The sequence below is a fragment of the Callionymus lyra genome, chromosome 16 (assembly GCF_982586985.1).
Source record: "Callionymus lyra chromosome 16, fCalLyr1.hap1.1, whole genome shotgun sequence".
NCBI classification, from domain to species: Eukaryota; Metazoa; Chordata; class Actinopteri; order Syngnathiformes; family Callionymidae; genus Callionymus; species Callionymus lyra.
Genome location: NC_141833.1, coordinates 13575349 through 13595134, shown reverse-complemented (window position 1 = coordinate 13595134; position 19786 = coordinate 13575349). Strand labels below are relative to the sequence as shown.

General features: G+C 35.7%; 1 protein-coding gene across 1 annotated transcript in view; it reads right to left on the bottom strand.

The window, feature by feature from the left end:
* The window catches only part of LOC148063818 (laminin subunit alpha-3-like), an 82489-nt gene that overhangs the window by 55578 nt on the left and 7125 nt on the right, over nt 1-19786 (bottom strand). The window contains exons 3-6 of the mRNA XM_087810230.1: nt 10873-10990; nt 10689-10807; nt 9691-9861; nt 8347-8447 (exon numbers count right to left, since the gene is read on the bottom strand). Of these exons, the coding sequence (XP_087666356.1) occupies nt 8347-8447; nt 9691-9861; nt 10689-10807; nt 10873-10990 (509 nt within the window). The remainder of the gene's footprint in view (nt 1-8346; nt 8448-9690; nt 9862-10688; nt 10808-10872; nt 10991-19786) is intronic.

The window sequence follows — 19786 nt, the reverse complement described above, 5'->3', positions numbered from 1 at the left end:
TGTTTCAGAGTGTGTTTATTTGTGTCAGAGTGTGTTCATTTGTTTCAGAGTGTGTTTATTTGTGTCAGAGTGTGTTCATTTGTTTCAGAGTGTGTTCATTTGTTTCAGAGTCTGTTTATTTGTGTCAGAGTGTGTTTATTTGTTTCAGAGTGTGTTTATTTGTGTCAGAGTGTGTTTATTTGTTTCAGAGTCTGTTTATTTGTGTCAGAGTGTGTTTATTTGTTTCAGAGTGTGTTTATTTGTGTCAGAGTGTGTTTATTTGTTTCAGAGTGTGTTTATTTGTGTCAGAGTGTGTTCATTTGTTTCAGAGTCTGTTTATTTGCGTCAGAGTGTGTTCATTTGTTACAAAGTGTGTTCATTTGTGTCAGAGTGTGTTCATTTGTTTCAGAGTGTGTTCATTTGTTTCAAAGTGTGTTTATTTGTGCCAGAGTGTGTTCATTTGTTACAAAGTGTGTTCATTTGTTTCAGAGTGTGTTCATTTGTTTCAGAGTGTGTTTATTTGTTTCAGAGTCTGTTTATTTGTGTCAGAGTGTGTTCATTTGTTTCAGAGTGTGTTCATTTATGTCAGAGTGTGTTCATTTGTGTCAGAGTGTGTTCATTTGTTTCAAAGTGTGTTCATTTGTGTCAGAGTGTGTTTATTTGTTTCAAAGTGTGTTCATTTGTTTCAGAGTCTGTTTATTTGTGTCAGAGTGTGTTTATTTGTTTCAGAGTGTGTTCATTTGTTTCAGAGTGTGTTTATTTGTTTCAGAGTGTGTTCATTTGTTTCAGAGTGTGTTTATTTGTTTCAGAGTCTGTTCATTTGTTTCAGAGTCTGTTTATTTGTTTCAGAGTGTGTTTATTTGTGTCAGAGTGTGTTCATTTGTTTCAGAGTCTGTTTATTTGTGTCAGAGTGTGTTTATTTGTTTCAGAGTGTGTTTATTTGTGTCAGAGTGTGTTCATTTGTTTCAGAGTGTGTTTATTTGTGTCAGAGTGTGTTCATTTGTTTCAGAGTCTGTTTATTTGTGTCAGAGTGTGTTTATTTGTTTCAGAGTGTGTTTATTTGTGTCAGAGTGTGTTTATTTGTTTCAGAGTCTGTTTATTTGTGTCAGAGTGTGTTTATTTGTTTCAGAGTCCGTTTATTTGTGTCAGAGTGTGTTTATTTGTTTCAGAGTCTGTTTATTTGTTTCAGAGTGTGTTTATTTGTGTCAGAGTGTGTTCATTTGTTTCAGAGTGTGTTTATTTGTGTCAGAGTGTGTTCATTTGTTTCAGAGTGTGTTCATTTGTGTCAGAGTGTGTTTATTTGTTTCAGAGTGTGTTTATTTGTGTCAGAGTGTGTTCATTTGTTTCAGAGTGTGTTCATTTGTTACAAAGTGTGTTCATTTGTTTCAAAGTGTGTTAATTTGTTTCAGAGTGTGTTCATTTGTTTCAAAGTGTGTTCATTTGTGTCAGAGTGTGTTCATTTGTGTGAGAGTGTGTTCATTTGTTTCAGAGTGTGTTCATTTGTGTGAGAGTGTGTTCATTTGTTTCAGAGTGTGTTCATTCGTTTTAGAGTGTGTTCATTTGTTTCAGAGTGTGTTCATTTGTGCCAGAGTGTGTTCATTTGTTTCAGAGTGTGTTCATTTGTTACAAAGTGTGTTCATTTGTTTCAGTGTGTTCATTCGTTTTAGAGTGTGTTCATTTGTTTCAAAGTGTGTTCATTTGTTTCAGAGTGTGTTCATTTGTTTCAGAGTGTGTTTATTTGGGTCAGAGTGTGTTCATTTGTTACAAAGTGTGTTCATTTGTGTCAGAGTGTGTTCATTTGTTTCAGAGTGTGTTCATTTGTTTCAAAGTGTGTTCATTTGTTTCAGAGTGTGTTCATTTGTTTCAGAGTGTGTTTATTTGGGTCAGAGTGTGTTCATTTGTGTCAGAGTGTGTTCATTTGTTTCAGAGTGTGTTCATTTGTTTCAGAGTGTGTTCATTTGTTACAAAGTGTGTTCATTTGTTTCAGAGTGTGTTCATTTGTTACAAAGTGTGTTCATTTGTTTCAGTGTGTTCATTCGTTTTAGAGTGTGTTCATTTGTTTCAAAGTGTGTTCATTTGTTTCAGAGTGTGTTCATTTGTTTCAGAGTGTGTTTATTTGGGTCAGAGTGTGTTCATTTGTTACAAAGTGTGTTCATTTGTGTCAGAGTGTGTTCATTTGTTTCAGAGTGTGTTCATTTGTTTCAAAGTGTGTTCATTTGTTTCAGAGTGTGTTCATTTGTTTCAGAGTGTGTTTATTTGGGTCAGAGTGTGTTCATTTGTGTCAGAGTGTGTTCATTTGTTTCAGAGTGTGTTCATTTGTTTCAGAGTGTGTTCATTTGTGTCAGAGTGTGTTCATTTGTGTCAGAGTGTGTTCATTGTGTCAGAGTGTGTTCATTTGTGTCAGAGTGTGTTCATTTGTTTCAAAGTGTGTTCATTTGTGTCAGAGTGTGTTCATTTATGTCAGAGTGTGTTCATTTGTGTCAGAGTGTGTTCATTTGTTTCAAAGTGTGTTCATTTGTGTCAGAGTGTGTTCATTGTGTCAGAGTGTGTTCATTTGTGTCAGAGTGTGTTCATTTGTTTCAAAGTGTGTTCATTTGTGTCAGAGTGTGTTTATTTGTTTCAGAGTGTGTTCATTTGTGTCAGAGTGTGTTCATTTGTGTCAGAGTGTGTTCATTGTGTCAGAGTGTGTTCATTTGTGTCAGAGTGTGTTCATTTGTTTCAAAGTGTGTTCATTTGTGTCAGAGTGTGTTCATTTATGTCAGAGTGTGTTCATTTGTGTCAGAGTCTGTTCATTTGTGTCAGAGTCTGTTTATTTGCGTCAGAGTGTGTTCATTTGTTACAAAGTGTGTTCATTTGTGTCAGAGTGTGTTCATTTGTTTCAGAGTGTGTTCATTTGTTTCAAAGTGTGTTTATTTGTGCCAGAGTGTGTTCATTTGTTACAAAGTGTGTTCATTTGTTTCAGAGTGTGTTCATTTGTTCCAGAGTGTGTTTATTTGTTTCAGAGTCTGTTTATTTGTGTCAGAGTGTGTTCATTTGTTTCAGAGTGTGTTCATTTATGTCAGAGTGTGTTCATTTGTGTCAGAGTGTGTTCATTTGTTTCAAAGTGTGTTCATTTGTGTCAGAGTGTGTTCATTTGTTTCAAAGTGTGTTCATTTGTTTCAGAGTCTGTTTATTTGTGTCAGAGTGTGTTTATTTGTTTCAGAGTGTGTTCATTTGTTTCAGAGTGTGTTTATTTGTTTCAGAGTGTGTTCATTTGTTTCAGAGTGTGTTTATTTGTTTCAGAGTCTGTTCATTTGTTTCAGAGTCTGTTTATTTGTTTCAGAGTCTGTTTATTTGTGTCAGAGTGGGTTCATTTGTTACAAAGTGTGTTCATTTGTTTCAGAGTGTGTTCATTTGTTACAAAGTGTGTTCATTTGTGTCAGAGTGTGTTCATTTGTTTCAGAGTTTGTTTATTTGTTTCAGAGTGTGTTTATTTGTTTCAGAGTGTGTTTATTTGTGTCAGAGTGTGTTCATTTGTTTCAGAGTCTGTTTATTTGTGTCAGAGTGTGTTTATTTGTTTCAGAGTGTGTTTATTTGTGTCAGAGTGTGTTCATTTGTTTCAGAGTGTGTTTATTTGTGTCAGAGTGTGTTCATTTGTTTCAGAGTCTGTTTATTTGTGTCAGAGTGTGTTTATTTGTTTCAGAGTGTGTTTATTTGTGTCAGAGTGTGTTTATTTGTTTCAGAGTCTGTTTATTTGTGTCAGAGTGTGTTTATTTGTTTCAGAGTCTGTTTATTTGTTTCAGAGTGTGTTTATTTGTGTCAGAGTGTGTTCATTTGTTTCAGAGTGTGTTCATTTGTGTCAGAGTGTGTTTATTTGTTTCAGAGTGTGTTTATTTGTGTCAGAGTGTGTTCATTTGTTTCAGAGTGTGTTCATTTGTTACAAAGTGTGTTCATTTGTTTCAAAGTGTGTTAATTTGTTTCAGAGTGTGTTCATTTGTTTCAAAGTGTGTTCATTTGTGTCAGAGTGTGTTCATTTGTGTGAGAGTGTGTTCATTTGTTTCAGAGTGTGTTCATTTGTGTGAGAGTGTGTTCATTTGTTTCAGAGTGTGTTCATTCGTTTTAGAGTGTGTTCATTTGTTTCAGAGTGTGTTCATCTGTGCCAGAGTGTGTTCATTTGTTTCAGAGTGTGTTCATTTGTTACAAAGTGTGTTCATTTGTTTCAGTGTGTTCATTCGTTTTAGAGTGTGTTCATTTGTTACAAAGTGTGTTCATTTGTTTCAGTGTGTTCATTCGTTTTAGAGTGTGTTCATTTGTTTCAAAGTGTGTTCATTTGTTTCAGAGTGTGTTCATTTGTTTCAGAGTGTGTTTATTTGGGTCAGAGTGTGTTCATTTGTTACAAAGTGTGTTCATTTGTGTCAGAGTGTGTTCATTTGTTTCAGAGTGTGTTCATTTGTTTCAAAGTGTGTTCATTTGTTTCAGAGTGTGTTCATTTGTTTCAGAGTGTGTTTATTTGGGTCAGAGTGTGTTCATTTGTGTCAGAGTGTGTTCATTTGTTTCAGAGTGTGTTCATTTGTTTCAGAGTGTGTTCATTTGTTACAAAGTGTGTTCATTTGTTTCAGAGTGTGTTCATTTGTTACAAAGTGTGTTCATTTGTTTCAGTGTGTTCATTCGTTTTAGAGTGTGTTCATTTGTTTCAAAGTGTGTTCATTTGTTTCAGAGTGTGTTCATTTGTTTCAGAGTCTGTTTATTTGTGTCAGAGTGTGTTTATTTGTTTCAGAGTCTGTTTATTTGTTTCAGAGTGTGTTTATTTGTGTCAGAGTGTGTTCATTTGTTTCAGAGTGTGTTTATTTGTGTCAGAGTGTGTTCATTTGTTTCAGAGTGTGTTCATTTGTGTCAGAGTGTGTTTATTTGTTTCAGAGTGTGTTTATTTGTGTCAGAGTGTGTTCATTTGTTTCAGAGTGTGTTCATTTGTTACAAAGTGTGTTCATTTGTTTCAAAGTGTGTTAATTTGTTTCAGAGTGTGTTCATTTGTTTCAAAGTGTGTTCATTTGTGTCAGAGTGTGTTCATTTGTGTGAGAGTGTGTTCATTTGTTTCAGAGTGTGTTCATTTGTGTGAGAGTGTGTTCATTTGTTTCAGAGTGTGTTCATTCGTTTTAGAGTGTGTTCATTTGTTTCAGAGTGTGTTCATTTGTGCCAGAGTGTGTTCATTTGTTTCAGAGTGTGTTCATTTGTTACAAAGTGTGTTCATTTGTTTCAGTGTGTTCATTCGTTTTAGAGTGTGTTCATTTGTTTCAAAGTGTGTTCATTTGTTTCAGAGTGTGTTCATTTGTTTCAGAGTGTGTTTATTTGGGTCAGAGTGTGTTCATTTGTTACAAAGTGTGTTCATTTGTGTCAGAGTGTGTTCATTTGTTTCAGAGTGTGTTCATTTGTTTCAAAGTGTGTTCATTTGTTTCAGAGTGTGTTCATTTGTTTCAGAGTGTGTTTATTTGGGTCAGAGTGTGTTCATTTGTGTCAGAGTGTGTTCATTTGTTTCAGAGTGTGTTCATTTGTTTCAGAGTGTGTTCATTTGTTACAAAGTGTGTTCATTTGTTTCAGAGTGTGTTCATTTGTTACAAAGTGTGTTCATTTGTTTCAGTGTGTTCATTCGTTTTAGAGTGTGTTCATTTGTTTCAAAGTGTGTTCATTTGTTTCAGAGTGTGTTCATTTGTTACAAAGTGTGTTCATTTGTTTCAGTGTGTTCATTCGTTTTAGAGTGTGTTCATTTGTTTCAAAGTGTGTTCATTTGTTTCAGAGTGGGTTCATTTGTTACAAAGTGTGTTCATTTGTTTCAGAGTGTGTTCATTTGTTACAAAGTGTGTTCATTTGTGTCAGAGTGTGTTCATTTGTTTCAGAGTTTGTTTATTTGTTTCAGAATGTGTTTATTTGTTTCAGAGTGTGTTTATTTGTGTCAGAGTGTGTTCATTTGTTTCAGAGTCTGTTTATTTGTGTCAGAGTGTGTTTATTTGTTTCAGAGTGTGTTTATTTGTGTCAGAGTGTGTTCATTTGTTTCAGAGTGTGTTTATTTGTGTCAGAGTGTGTTCATTTGTTTCAGAGTCTGTTTATTTGTGTCAGAGTGTGTTTATTTGTTTCAGAGTGTGTTTATTTGTGTCAGAGTGTGTTTATTTGTTTCAGAGTCTGTTTATTTGTGTCAGAGTGTGTTTATTTGTTTCAGAGTCCGTTTATTTGTGTCAGAGTGTGTTTATTTGTTTCAGAGTCTGTTTATTTGTTTCAGAGTGTGTTTATTTGTGTCAGAGTGTGTTCATTTGTTTCAGAGTGTGTTTATTTGTGTCAGAGTGTGTTCATTTGTTTCAGAGTGTGTTCATTTGTGTCAGAGTGTGTTTATTTGTTTCAGAGTGTGTTTATTTGTGTCAGAGTGTGTTCATTTGTTTCAGAGTGTGTTCATTTGTTACAAAGTGTGTTCATTTGTTTCAAAGTGTGTTAATTTGTTTCAGAGTGTGTTCATTTGTTTCAAAGTGTGTTCATTTGTGTCAGAGTGTGTTCATTTGTGTGAGAGTGTGTTCATTTGTTTCAGAGTGTGTTCATTTGTGTGAGAGTGTGTTCATTTGTTTCAGAGTGTGTTCATTCGTTTTAGAGTGTGTTCATTTGTTTCAGAGTGTGTTCATTTGTGCCAGAGTGTGTTCATTTGTTTCAGAGTGTGTTCATTTGTTACAAAGTGTGTTCATTTGTTTCAGTGTGTTCATTCGTTTTAGAGTGTGTTCATTTGTTTCAAAGTGTGTTCATTTGTTTCAGAGTGTGTTCATTTGTTTCAGAGTGTGTTTATTTGGGTCAGAGTGTGTTCATTTGTTACAAAGTGTGTTCATTTGTGTCAGAGTGTGTTCATTTGTTTCAGAGTGTGTTCATTTGTTTCAAAGTGTGTTCATTTGTTTCAGAGTGTGTTCATTTGTTTCAGAGTGTGTTTATTTGGGTCAGAGTGTGTTCATTTGTGTCAGAGTGTGTTCATTTGTTTCAGAGTGTGTTCATTTGTTTCAGAGTGTGTTCATTTGTTACAAAGTGTGTTCATTTGTTTCAGAGTGTGTTCATTTGTTACAAAGTGTGTTCATTTGTTTCAGTGTGTTCATTCGTTTTAGAGTGTGTTCATTTGTTTCAAAGTGTGTTCATTTGTTTCAGAGTGTGTTCATTTGTTTCAGAGTCTGTTTATTTGTGTCAGAGTGTGTTTATTTGTTTCAGAGTCTGTTTATTTGTTTCAGAGTGTGTTTATTTGTGTCAGAGTGTGTTCATTTGTTTCAGAGTGTGTTTATTTGTGTCAGAGTGTGTTCATTTGTTTCAGAGTGTGTTCATTTGTGTCAGAGTGTGTTTATTTGTTTCAGAGTGTGTTTATTTGTGTCAGAGTGTGTTCATTTGTTTCAGAGTGTGTTCATTTGTTACAAAGTGTGTTCATTTGTTTCAAAGTGTGTTAATTTGTTTCAGAGTGTGTTCATTTGTTTCAAAGTGTGTTCATTTGTGTCAGAGTGTGTTCATTTGTGTGAGAGTGTGTTCATTTGTTTCAGAGTGTGTTCATTTGTTTCAAAGTGTGTTCATTTGTGTCAGAGTGTGTTCATTGTGTCAGAGTGTGTTCATTTGTGTCAGAGTGTGTTCATTTGTTTCAAAGTGTGTTCATTTGTGTCAGAGTGTGTTCATTGTGTCAGAGTGTGTTCATTTGTGTCAGAGTGTGTTCATTTGTTTCAAAGTGTGTTCATTTGTGTCAGAGTGTGTTCATTTGTTTCAAAGTGTGTTCATTTGTGTCAGAGTGTGTTTATTTGTTTCAAAGTGTGTTCATTTGTTTCAGAGTGTGTTCATTTGTTACAAAGTGTGTTCATTTGTTTCAAAGTGTGTTAAATTGTTTCAGAGTGTGTTCATTTGTTTCAAAGTGTGTTCATTTGTGTCAGAGTGTGTTCATTTGTGTGAGAGTGTGTTCATTTGTTTCAGAGTGTGTTCATTTGTGTGAGAGTGTGTTCATTTGTTTCAGAGTGTGTTCATTTGTTACAAAGTGTGTTCATTTGTTTCAGTGTGTGTTTATTTGTGCCAGAGTGTGTTTATTTGTTTCAAAGTTTGTAAATTTGTTTCAGGAAGTTCTATGTGCGTTTCAGAGGATTCAAATGTATTTTAGGAAATTGTTGTTTTGTTTCAAAATTTGTAATTGTGTTGCAAGAAAGTGTAATTTTCTCATAGAGTTTGTAAATCTTTGAACTTGTGGGCCACCATAACAGTGTTTAATAAACATAGGCATTAATGCTTCTTCTAAACAGCCTTAAAATATATATCATGTCATATGAATGAACTGATAATACATTAGAAACTGACGAAGATAAATAATAATATAATAAATATTAATACTGGAGTCAAACCGACCTGTTTGCGTTGTCGGCGTTCCCGGCGGTGCCGCACACCTGTGCGTGTCCGTGACACACACAGCGCCCGCCAACGCTGATGTCTTTGATGCTGTAGTAATACTGTGGAAGTAAATGATTAACATTAAGAACAGACCCCAGATCTGAGCAAACCGTCTGGTTATGTTGGGAAGCGAGACATGAATCACAAGCTGTCTCGATGATTCACGGCTGGATCTGTCCTGGATTCTTATCAGTCTAAACTACCAAAAAGAAAAGTACAAACTACATCACTTATGTTGGAACTTTCTGGTTAAGGTGACGCCATTGACGTGCGGTGAGGTTGATGGTTGGTGAGGCACTGACTCCTTTAGTGTCGGATTTAAAAGTGTATAAACCCAAAAGGGAAACTTATTCAATTGGCTACTGTTTTTTTTTTACATCTCAACAGCATCAACACACACACACACACACACACACACACACACACACACACACACACATGGTCTTGGGGGAAATTTTTAGAAGATGGTTTAAATGATTTTATTAGACTGATGTACTCCATGCCAGTTATAGCATTAATCTGTCATTAATTTGACAATATCATATAAGGATGGTTTTAAAATATATGATTTAATTCATTATTTCTCCAAAAGTCTATATTGAATTTTTGTGATACGTTGTGGGATGATGTTAGTCTACATCCTCTAGATCTATGACAGTCATTGATTGAGGGTAAATATTGATTTATAGCTTCATTTTTGACATTGAAATATTATGTTTTATTTTGGTTTTATTCGACCTTTAATTGGCTGAAAATCAAAATCTAACTTCATTTTAAACAATCAATAGATATAGAAAAAATGAATGATGAATGAAACTGATTGATAATTAAATATAAGGATTAGCGAACGTGGATTTAAACTGCATAGACTATGAACGTTATATTAAAGGATTACAAGGAAGACACAGCTGATTAGATGCTCTTAATTTGAAAGCCGAACGTTCATTTCCTTCTATCAAATGGCGTTTGGGAAATTTACCACAAAGTTTAGCGACAAAACTCCAGATTTAAGTTTGGCTAAAGATTGAAGAATCCCGAGCGACAGTTAGCTTGACAGCAGTGTGATGTCAGCGCTGCATTTGTATTAAAATGCTAAGATACGATAAGGAAACCGGCTCGCGTCAAATGCATGTATCAACGCAGTTTGTGATGGATTGCGCATTGAGAGGTGAGGCACTGCCTCACCTGCCTCCACTGACCACACGTCCCTGGGTGACGCCTTCAAACTATCCCATATTGCACAACAACAGTTGACACCACCATAACTAAGTTGTACGATGTTAGCTACTCGTGGCGGCTCACCCTCCTTGTGACGCTGGGGTCTCTCTGGGCCTTGGAGATCAGGTGACCCAGCAGGGTGTTGGTGCGCAGGAAGTGCAGGCGGATGTTGGTGGCCTTGGTGAAGTCTCTCAGCACCGGAGAGTACGTGAAGTTTTTAGATCCCGGGCGTCCGTTGATCAGAGACACAACAATCTAGAAAATAATAAATGCATTATATGTTAAAATGTTAAAACTTATAGTTTTTTTTTTATTAAAATGTTTTAGTATTTAAAAATATATATATATAATAACAATTTAATTAAATTTGGTTTTATTGAATTCAATCATTTGGTTTTTGACAGGTTGAATTTGATTAACTTTTAAATAATTGAATTTTACAAAAAATGTTCAGTAAAAAATGTAATATTTTTTAATAAATGTCATCATGTTTTACATATAGTTTGATATTCTAATTCCAATAATATTTAAAAAAAACCGTCTGAATTCAATTTTCATTTATTTATTTGAAGCCTTTTAAAACGTATAATAACAAATGTAAAAGAAATAAAATATTTTCTAAAGGATTGATTTTTTTTTACAGTTTAATATTCCAATTCTAATAATCCAAAAATAAATATTTTAAAAACAATATTTTTTAAATCATGGCTGTTTGAATTCAATATATAATTGTTGGTATAAAAGTACCACCAGCCAATAGCAATAGACTATCGAGCTACTCCATCAAACCTTTATCCAATCATGCGACGCACAGTTGATCACATGACACCGTAGAAGCACTGGTGCACCAATTGATGAAACCAACATTTTTTTGATTGAATTTAAATGGCCATGAATTAGAAAATATTGCATTTAAAACATTTATTTTATGATTATTAGAACAAGAATATCAAACTCTATGTATAAAAAAAGAAATAATGAATTAAAAAAAGTTTGTAAATCAACCTCTCAATATAAAACATAATACATTATTAAAAAAAATAATTAAAAAAAACAATATAAATATAAACAAAATAAAACACCTCTCCGTTCTCCAGCGGAACGATCCGCGAGTAATCGGTCGTGCAGATCTGATCGTCGTCTCCAACCACTCGACCGTTGGGCTCCTTCCCGAAGCGTTCGATACACTCCCGCTCGGAATCTGCCGGGATCAACACAGTTTTAGACCCTTGAACTCAACTCTTCAGATGGTAGCGTGGAACGTACGTGCAAAATACTGCCACGCCGTGTAGGTCCTGCCATGATCCACCGAGCGCTCCAGCGCCCACAGGTCGGGCCGGGGTGAGTTGGCGAACTTTATGAGGACGTACGCGACGTGAAAAATCTGAAAAGAGGGAAATCTTTAATTGGAGTTTTTGTGATTTGACTGCGAGACAGAAGTGTGCACCTGCAGTGCTGATGTGTAGAAAACCTCCCGCTACCACACCCCGGGTTGTTTTGTCTGACATCAGTGTGTATCAGCGCTTGTAGATAACCCTAAAACAACATTCTTCTCCTGCAGGCGTGTTCGCTAGAGTTGGAGGAATCTGCCCTCGGCATTGAAGAAGAAAATGAACTCTGAATATGAAGCAGCTTAAATAAGACGTCTCTATAGGGCATGTTTTTCTCTCGCTCTCTCGTAAGTGGTGAGTACGAGTCCGGACTCGTCACGACTTGGCAGAGACTTGGCAGAGACTTGAAACATCCCATCGACCTTAAAATAGGTTTCAGATCTTTCAGTGAAATAAAAGCAGAGTTTCGAGGAGAAGTCCAAGTGCACCCCCCCCCCCCCTCCTCTTGTGTTCACAGGTCACGACCCTTCGGGTTCAAGTAGTTTTCAGGTTGATTGATTGTGGGAGAGTTCAGAGGTCGTCTGAGGGGCTTTTTTTCCGCTTCTGTGCTTTTTTATCTTGAATCTATACATTTTTAACAATATTTTCTAGGTTTGTTTATTCTTTGACATCTTTGCTTGTTTGTTTTTTAACACCTGACACCAAACAACCCGTTTTACAAATGCTAAAAAAAAATTCAACCAAAAACATAAAATATCAACAATATTTGTGTCTAAGTGGATATTTCAGATTAATGTAAACGTCATTTTGATGTCATTTATTTAAGCACAAGTTGTAAAGCCAAAATAAATAATGATCAAATACCTATATATATATGTAGAACTTAAACCAGTCTAAAGTTTAAAGGGGAAACAAAGCAAATAATAAATGCTTTCTATAACTATATACAGTATATTACATGTATTATTTGCTCTTTTGTAACATATGTAATGCATCAGTATAAAAAAATAGTGTTATATGTACGTATATACCAGTATTTAAGTGTTATATATATATATAAATATTACACTTTGTTTTAAGCCTTCTTGCATTATTCACCCCTTTTTCTCATTTAACTTAAGACCTTTTAAAAAAAAGTTTTTTTCTGTGTAAAAGTGAAACACACACACACACACATATATATTAATAATATATATATATATATATATATATATATATGTATATATATATATACGTATAGATCAGTGCAATAGAACATTTTATTTATGTTATTTATTTATTTTTTTAATCAGAAATTGTCCAAATATTTTCTTTTAAATACATTTAATTTAAATTTCTACATTGTTTGGAAAGTTTTTGTTCAGTTTTTTAGGGAAACAATTAAAAAAAAATAGAATATACATGTTATATAAAAGCAGCGCTGAGGAGCATTTTAATGTTATTGTTATGGAGTTCTACTCCGACTCCTCAGTCAAAGACCTTGGTTCTTATGGGACTAAATTGTTTCCTGGTACAAAATACATCTGATCCTATAATGGGTGAAACACATTCTTGGTGAATGTCTTCATCCAGAGCTAATTATCTCAACCTTCATACTCGGGTGTGTCTGCAAGTTAATCACAGCGAACCTCCACCCACAGGATACCGGATGGTCTTAGAAGAAAAAACAAAAAAACACTGACAAACAAGGTGATTTTGTTTTTTCCTGCTAAAAAACAGAAACTATTTTGGTCAGATGAGAGCGAAGAGGAAGTCTCCTTCTTTGATGAAATGGGAAGGTGGTGCCAATGATGACCGGAATACTAATCTTCGACTCAAACAGGAACATCCTGTTGAAAAATGAAGCGAATATAAGGAAGAGCGTCGCTCTTGCATCGTCTCGTGACGTCATCACGGCGTGGAAGCCTCTGCACTTCATTTGTAGGCTAAGAATGAGGACAAAGGGAAAAACAAACTGGTAGGTTTTGTGATGAAAAAGTTCGGGGGTGAACTTTAACCCTGAGTCCGAGCTGTCATTGTGAGCCGGCACACCAGGGCGAGGTCGCCGGGGTCCGACAATCACAGCTTTGTGTTACTTAATGAACTATTTGGGATGATGACTCGGACATTTTTACAAGTTAAAAATAAAGTGTATTAAAGAGATATTTCCATCAACATGTTTCCCCCTTCTAAATTTAAAACGTCCTCTTCAAATAAAGTTACAATAATATCTGTACATTTTATATCATTTTATATGTTTTAAAAATCCACTCAATAATACATTTATTTATTTTGAATATGTGGTTAAAATTAAATTAATTAATTCCTCTAATGATTTTTTTTCTACAACTTTTCATCCGTCTGTCTGTTGGCATAGTAACATATTTAACGTAGTTTATGACATTTTGACAAGAAAACAATACATTTTCATTGTTTTGTTGTTCCATCCGGATCCGGGACGGTTTTGGAGAATGCGACATTCATGTGTATGGCTTCCAACGACAAAAAATGTATAAGAAAATTAAAACATAACTTTAAAAAAAAGACACTTAAGAGCGTTAATGATGGAAAACCGAGTTTTTCCCAGTTATAATTGCCTTGTCGATTTTCAATCAGTAGATACATTCTTACATAGTGTTATCCATTTTTCAAAATAAGATTAACCCAAAATCCCCCTCTCCCAAAAAACTGTGTTGACACCTTTAAACACACTCTTATTATTAAACATGTTGTTGTGTTGAATGTTGTGTAGTTAAATGTATGTTAATGATACTGTGGTACACCTTTAAACATACTCTTATTATTAAACATGTTGTTGTGTTGAATGTGATGTAGTTAAATGTATGTTTATGATACTGTAGTACACCTTTAAACATACTCTTATTATTAAACATGTTGTTGTGTTGAATGTGATGTAGTTAAATGTATGTTTATGATACTCTGGTACACCTTTAAACACACTCTTATTATTAAACATGTTGTTGTGTTGAATGTTGTGTAGTTAAATGTATGTTTATGATACTGTGGTACACCTTTAAACACACTCTTATTATTAAACATGTTGTTGTGTTGAATGTTGTGTAGTTAAATGTATGTTTATGATACTGTGGTACACCTTTAAACATACTCTTATTATTAAACATGTTGTTGTGTTGAATGTTGTGTAGTTAAATGTATGTTTATGATACTGTGGTACACCTTTAAACATACTCTTATTATTAAACATGTTGTTGTGTTGAATGTTGTGTAGTTAAATGTGTGTTTATGATACTGTAGTACACCTTTAAACACACTCTTATTATTAAACATATTGTTGTTTTGAATGTTGTGTAGTTAAATGTGTGTTTATGATACTCTGGTACACCTTTAAACACACTCTTATTATTAAACATGTTGTGTTGAATGTTGTGTAGTTAAATGCGTGTTTATGATACTGTGGTACACCTTTAAACACACTCTTATTATTAAACATGTTGTTGTGTTGAATGTTGTCTAGTTAAATGTGTGTTTATGATACTCTGGTACACCTTTAAACACACTCTTATTATTAAACATGTTGTTGTGTTGAATGTTGTCTAGTTAAATGTGTGTTTATGATACTCTGGTACACCTTTAAACACGCTCTTATTATTGTAATCTGTGACAATCGTCCCCGAAAACGATCCGTCAAACATTTGTTTAACAGTCTGCACAGACAAAATAAATGATTTATAGATAGTAGTTTGTCTTGAAGGTGTTTTATTTTGAAAAACGACTCTTCAATGTAACCTGTACCTGTCGATGCGCCACATTTTTATAGGCCAGTCCAAAAAAACACTAACTTCCTAAATCTTAAATCATAAAATGTGTTGTAATCCTTACTTTTTTCCATAGTTATTTGAAAACTAGCACCTTGGCAGAGGTATGCCCTCTCTGAGTGCATTTCACGATGCATCTGTTTTAAGCTAATCTGGCAGAAGTTAATAGACACACGAACCATATCCTGTTTCTATAGAAAGTTATTCTTTATTTGGTGTAATTATTCTAATGCCAATGTATTGACATGCAAGTCTCTCAACACACGACATCAGGATCTTTGTCATGGCACAACCTATTACAACAACAGGCGTGTTAGAAGGACTTAACTCAGCCACATATCTCTGCCTCCACCTGTGCCTCCGCCATCTGAAGCGCACACTCACCAACTATGTCCAGCGCATACGCACTTGAGGGAGCATGAAATACTGTGATGGCACGTTAAGCACAGCAGCGCAAGATTCCAGTGGCACACACAGACATAAACAAATTGGCCGGCGCGTGTCAGAATCACTTGGAATAGCTCTTGCGAAGGACCTTCGTTCCTTTTTTTACAGCCTCCAACATGGAACTGAAGCGTGCCGTGCCAGCCGGCTCAGCGATGCAGGCGTGGGTGGTTGTTTGAAGAAGGTCAGGCGGGAGGATGTGACAACTTTGTGGTGTTTCCTGTTAGCTTTTTGTTACGTGCATCAATAAATTGTTGACTGTCCTGTGAATGACGATGTTAGCACCTATTAAGACCGGGGTGTCAATAATTAAGTTTTATATTTGAGGTTTAGATGTGTTTTGTTACTTTTGTGTAGGGAGTTACATGTATTTCCGTATATAACCACTGTCTCCATTCAAACAGTTAATCCCATTACAGCAAAGCCCTTCCACTAGTTATCAGAGAAATATATATTCTGTCTTGTAGAGCCACTGCAAATAGGTACTAAATGATGGTCAACATAAAAGATAAAACACACAACTTTATTTACTGTAATTGCGTACATGAACATTTCTCAAAAATCGACCATTTGTCTTAATTATGTATTAATTCAAGTCACCGTAGTATTACTTAGTGAGTCACAATAGCATTAATCCACAAGTCACTATAGTGTTACTACGTGAGTCACCGTAGTATTACTCCACAAGTCACCGAAATATTACTCCACAAGTCACCATAGTGTTACTACGTGAGTCACTGTAGTATTACTACGTGAGTCACTGTAGTATTACTCCACAAGGGAACATAGTATTACTTCACAAAGGACCATAGTATTACTCCACGAGTGACCATAGTATTACTTTACGAGTGTCCATAGTATTACTCCACGAGTGATCATAGTATTACTTCACAAGGGACCATAGTATTACTTCACGAGTGACCATAGTATTACTTCAAGAGTAACTATAGTATTACTTTACGAGTGACCATAGTATATCTTTACGAGTGACCATAGTATTACCTTACGAATGACCATAGTATTACTCCACTAGTGTACATAGTATTACTTCACAAGTGACCATAGTATTACTTCACTAGTGACCATAGTATTAGTTTACGAGTGACCATAGTATTACCTTACGAGTTACCATAGCTTTACTCCACGAGTGATCATAGTATTAGTTCACAAGGGACCATAGTATTATTACTTCACGAGTGACCTTAGTATTACTCCACGAGTGACCATAGTATAACTCCAAGAGTGATCATAGTAATACTTAACGAAGGACCATGGTATCACTCCACGAGTGACAAGTATTACTCCATGAGTCACTGAAGTAGTACTCCACAAGTCACTGTAGTATTACCCGTCACCCCAAACAGTTTTATCTTCCAAACGACATGACAAAAATAACTCAATGGAAGAACTCTTTTCCTCTGGTTATGAAATGAATGCGACTGAAGATGGTTCCTGGACCAGGACTGGCCTCGTGTGACACAACAGTCCAGAGGCTGCAGCAGCGACAATGTAATGTCCAACTGTTGTCTGCCGGCAACAGGTGGGCCGGCTGAGGGGGAGCCCGCTAGTCTGGTGTATTTTTCTCCATGTCGCCATGGTAGAATTAGTGGAACCCCAACAAAGACATCGGTGGATTTAAGCTTTAACATATAGATGATTCTTTTGTAGTTAGCAAGTTTAAACAAGCAGGGAATTCCAATACAAGGCTGTTGCTGAAGAATGTGTTCCTGCATTATATGATGTATAGACTGGAGTCATCAAGAGATTGTAGGAACTTCTGACAAAGATTTATTGTATTGTACAATTTCAATCAATAAAGTTCTACCTAACCTAACCTAACCTATTGTTTGTGTTTCCAATAAAATGATAAAAGTTTAAATATATGGTATTTGTCAGACTATAAAGCGCACTTAAATCCTTTAAATTTAATTGTTGAAAGGACCACTTCTGTGCCCTTAGGAGTAATTTAGTATTAAATAAGCCTAAACTAATAACTGCTCAGACTATATTGCTTTGGACGTCAAAAATATCAACTGTGTTAATGTATCTCACAAAAAAGGATCATGGGATGGATGGACAACCAACTCAACAACAAGACAGTTAGTACAAAGTACAAAACTTCTCTAAACACACATTATTTAAAAAAAATAGTTTAAACAGAACTATTGTCGCTTCAAAGTCGACATGTTGTGGGATTGTCGGACATTTTTGTAGTTCTTGTCCCTCAGACCATTTTAATGATGCTTTTCAATGAGGCAGTTATATAAGATGAGGAACACATTACATTAACCAATTTTTAAGCTACTTTATACACACATATGATTCAAATACAAGATAAAGAAAAAACAAACCATACAGAAAAACATGTTTCATTTTGTAAACCATTGATGTATCTTTTTAACTGAAGTTTTAAAAAAGTATTTATCAAATTTGTTTAAAGTAGATCTATGTTAGAGTTACATTTGTTTTTTATTCTACAAGAACAACTCTATAAAATGTAGTGAAGCTCACTCCAGTGTCATCTTTCTATGTTTGTCATGGGTTTACTCGGGGCACTCCGGTTTCCTCCCACAGTCCAAAATTATTGGAAATTGACCATAGATATGAGTGTGTGTGTGAATGTTTGTGTGTCTTTGTGAGTCCTGCGAAATATTGGCGTCCTGTCCAGGGTGTCCCCTGCCTCTCGCCCAAAGATAGGCTTCACCCCCCCACAACCTCCATAAGGGATAAGCGGTAAAGAAAATAAATAAATGAACATGACTAAAACATATGTATAATCAGGAAAAAAAACTATCCTTCAAATATTTGTTTAGGGTTTGTGTGCGTTTGTATAAATCACCAGCAGTTACTTTCACCATCGACCAAGATAAATTGAAGATACTGTACTAATGTAACCCATGGGGATACGTTTCATTCTTTCATGTGTTTCCACTTTTCTGAACAGCTCAGGGTCAAGAGATGATCCCAGCGGACGTCTGGTTTGGTTCTCTATCATCCAGTCACGATTTAAACAGCTGACAGTAGAAAATACATCTGTTACTCTTTGTTCAATCTGTAGAATGACCGAAATGTTTGCTATGACACTAGAGTATGAACACATCTGCGCATACTTCCAGCTGACTGAAAAAATTCAAAGCAACATTTCAACACCTGTTGCTGGATCAATATTGCGTCATTGGAACGGGAAGGAATATTTTGCATTTTAAAAAAAAGGTGAAAAGATCTTTAGCCTTTTGCCACATGGCGGTGCCAGGATGAGTCGGATCCAGAATCTCCCGCGATGCGCTCCCTCGGCTAACAAGCTAACAAGGTGTCCATGTAGTAAATACCTGCTACGTTTTTGGCGTGGCGCCCCGCATCAGCCGGGGCTAAAGGTGGCCGCTTACATCACATCTCTTGTCAACGCGGTAATATGGATGTATCTGACGGCTGGTACTGTCACTGGGGACGGACTCGGCCAACTGGACTGCATGATAAACCCCTTCGGTAAGTGTTGCAGAAGGACGTGATTTGAAACTTTAAGCTCTTTAATCGTAGGGGTCTGCGAAAGTGTACTGAACGTTAAGAGCAGTGGTCCCAGAACTACGACCCGCCACATCTGGCCCGGCCCCCTGAACAATACCAGAGATGCGTTTTGATTTGTTTTTCATATACAGTACGTGACAAAAAAATATGGGACCACCCATTTTTTTAGGGGGGGAATTACAGGAAATTTATATTTATACAGGAAAAGTCATGTGGCCCTCACAGGAAAAAGTTTGGGGACCCCTGCTTAAGAGGAAAATTATCCCCAAACTGAGAGCACCTCTAGTGAAAAGAACTCTACTGAGAGTATGTGATAGAGTTTGTGGGGTAATGAAAGACTTCATTAAAACTATAGTTGTAGCGAAAACCTCGTTTTGAGGATCCAAGTTCAAGTACTTTTCTCGCCACTTAGTAAAACCATGCCTTAATTTTCGCTGTTTAACAATGGTCGAAAAGAGGAGGCCACGCTACTTTCTGGAACTAAACATTTGAGCGAAGCGCATAAAGAGCGTCACACAATATAGCCTGGAAGGAGTCGCACACAAAAGGGGGCGACGGCTGCAAATAAAACCTTCAACACCGACCTTGGTGGGAGGTGGACCACGGAGAGAGAGGGGATTAGGTGCCGAGTGAATGTCTTTTCAAAAATTGAGTTCTTGAAGCGTTCGTGTTTTTTTTTTTGCAGGTTTCCGAGTGAACCGTGAACCATTCTTACGATGTTACGACTGTGGTCAGAGTCAACAGCATTAAATGTTTATTGTTCGTCAACACCTATTCCTCAAGGGACACAGTTAAGAGTTGAGGACAATTAAAAAGTGGGAAAGAAATGTTAAGAAACGTGGGAGAGTGTTATGTGAATTCAACTTTGAGATTAAAAATAACTTCCTGATATAATGTGGAGGATGGAAAGAACTATTAAAGTGATAGGTCACCGTAAATTCAGACTTCACTCATTTTCTACTTACCTCATGTCGACTAAGGATTTGGATTATTTTAGTTAGTAATCTATTCCTTTTTAGAGTTATATGCAAAAACGTTCATTTTAATGTAGCGACTGGAGCTCAGTTGTTTGCGTCTTCGTTCAAAAAGACAAACTTAAATCCA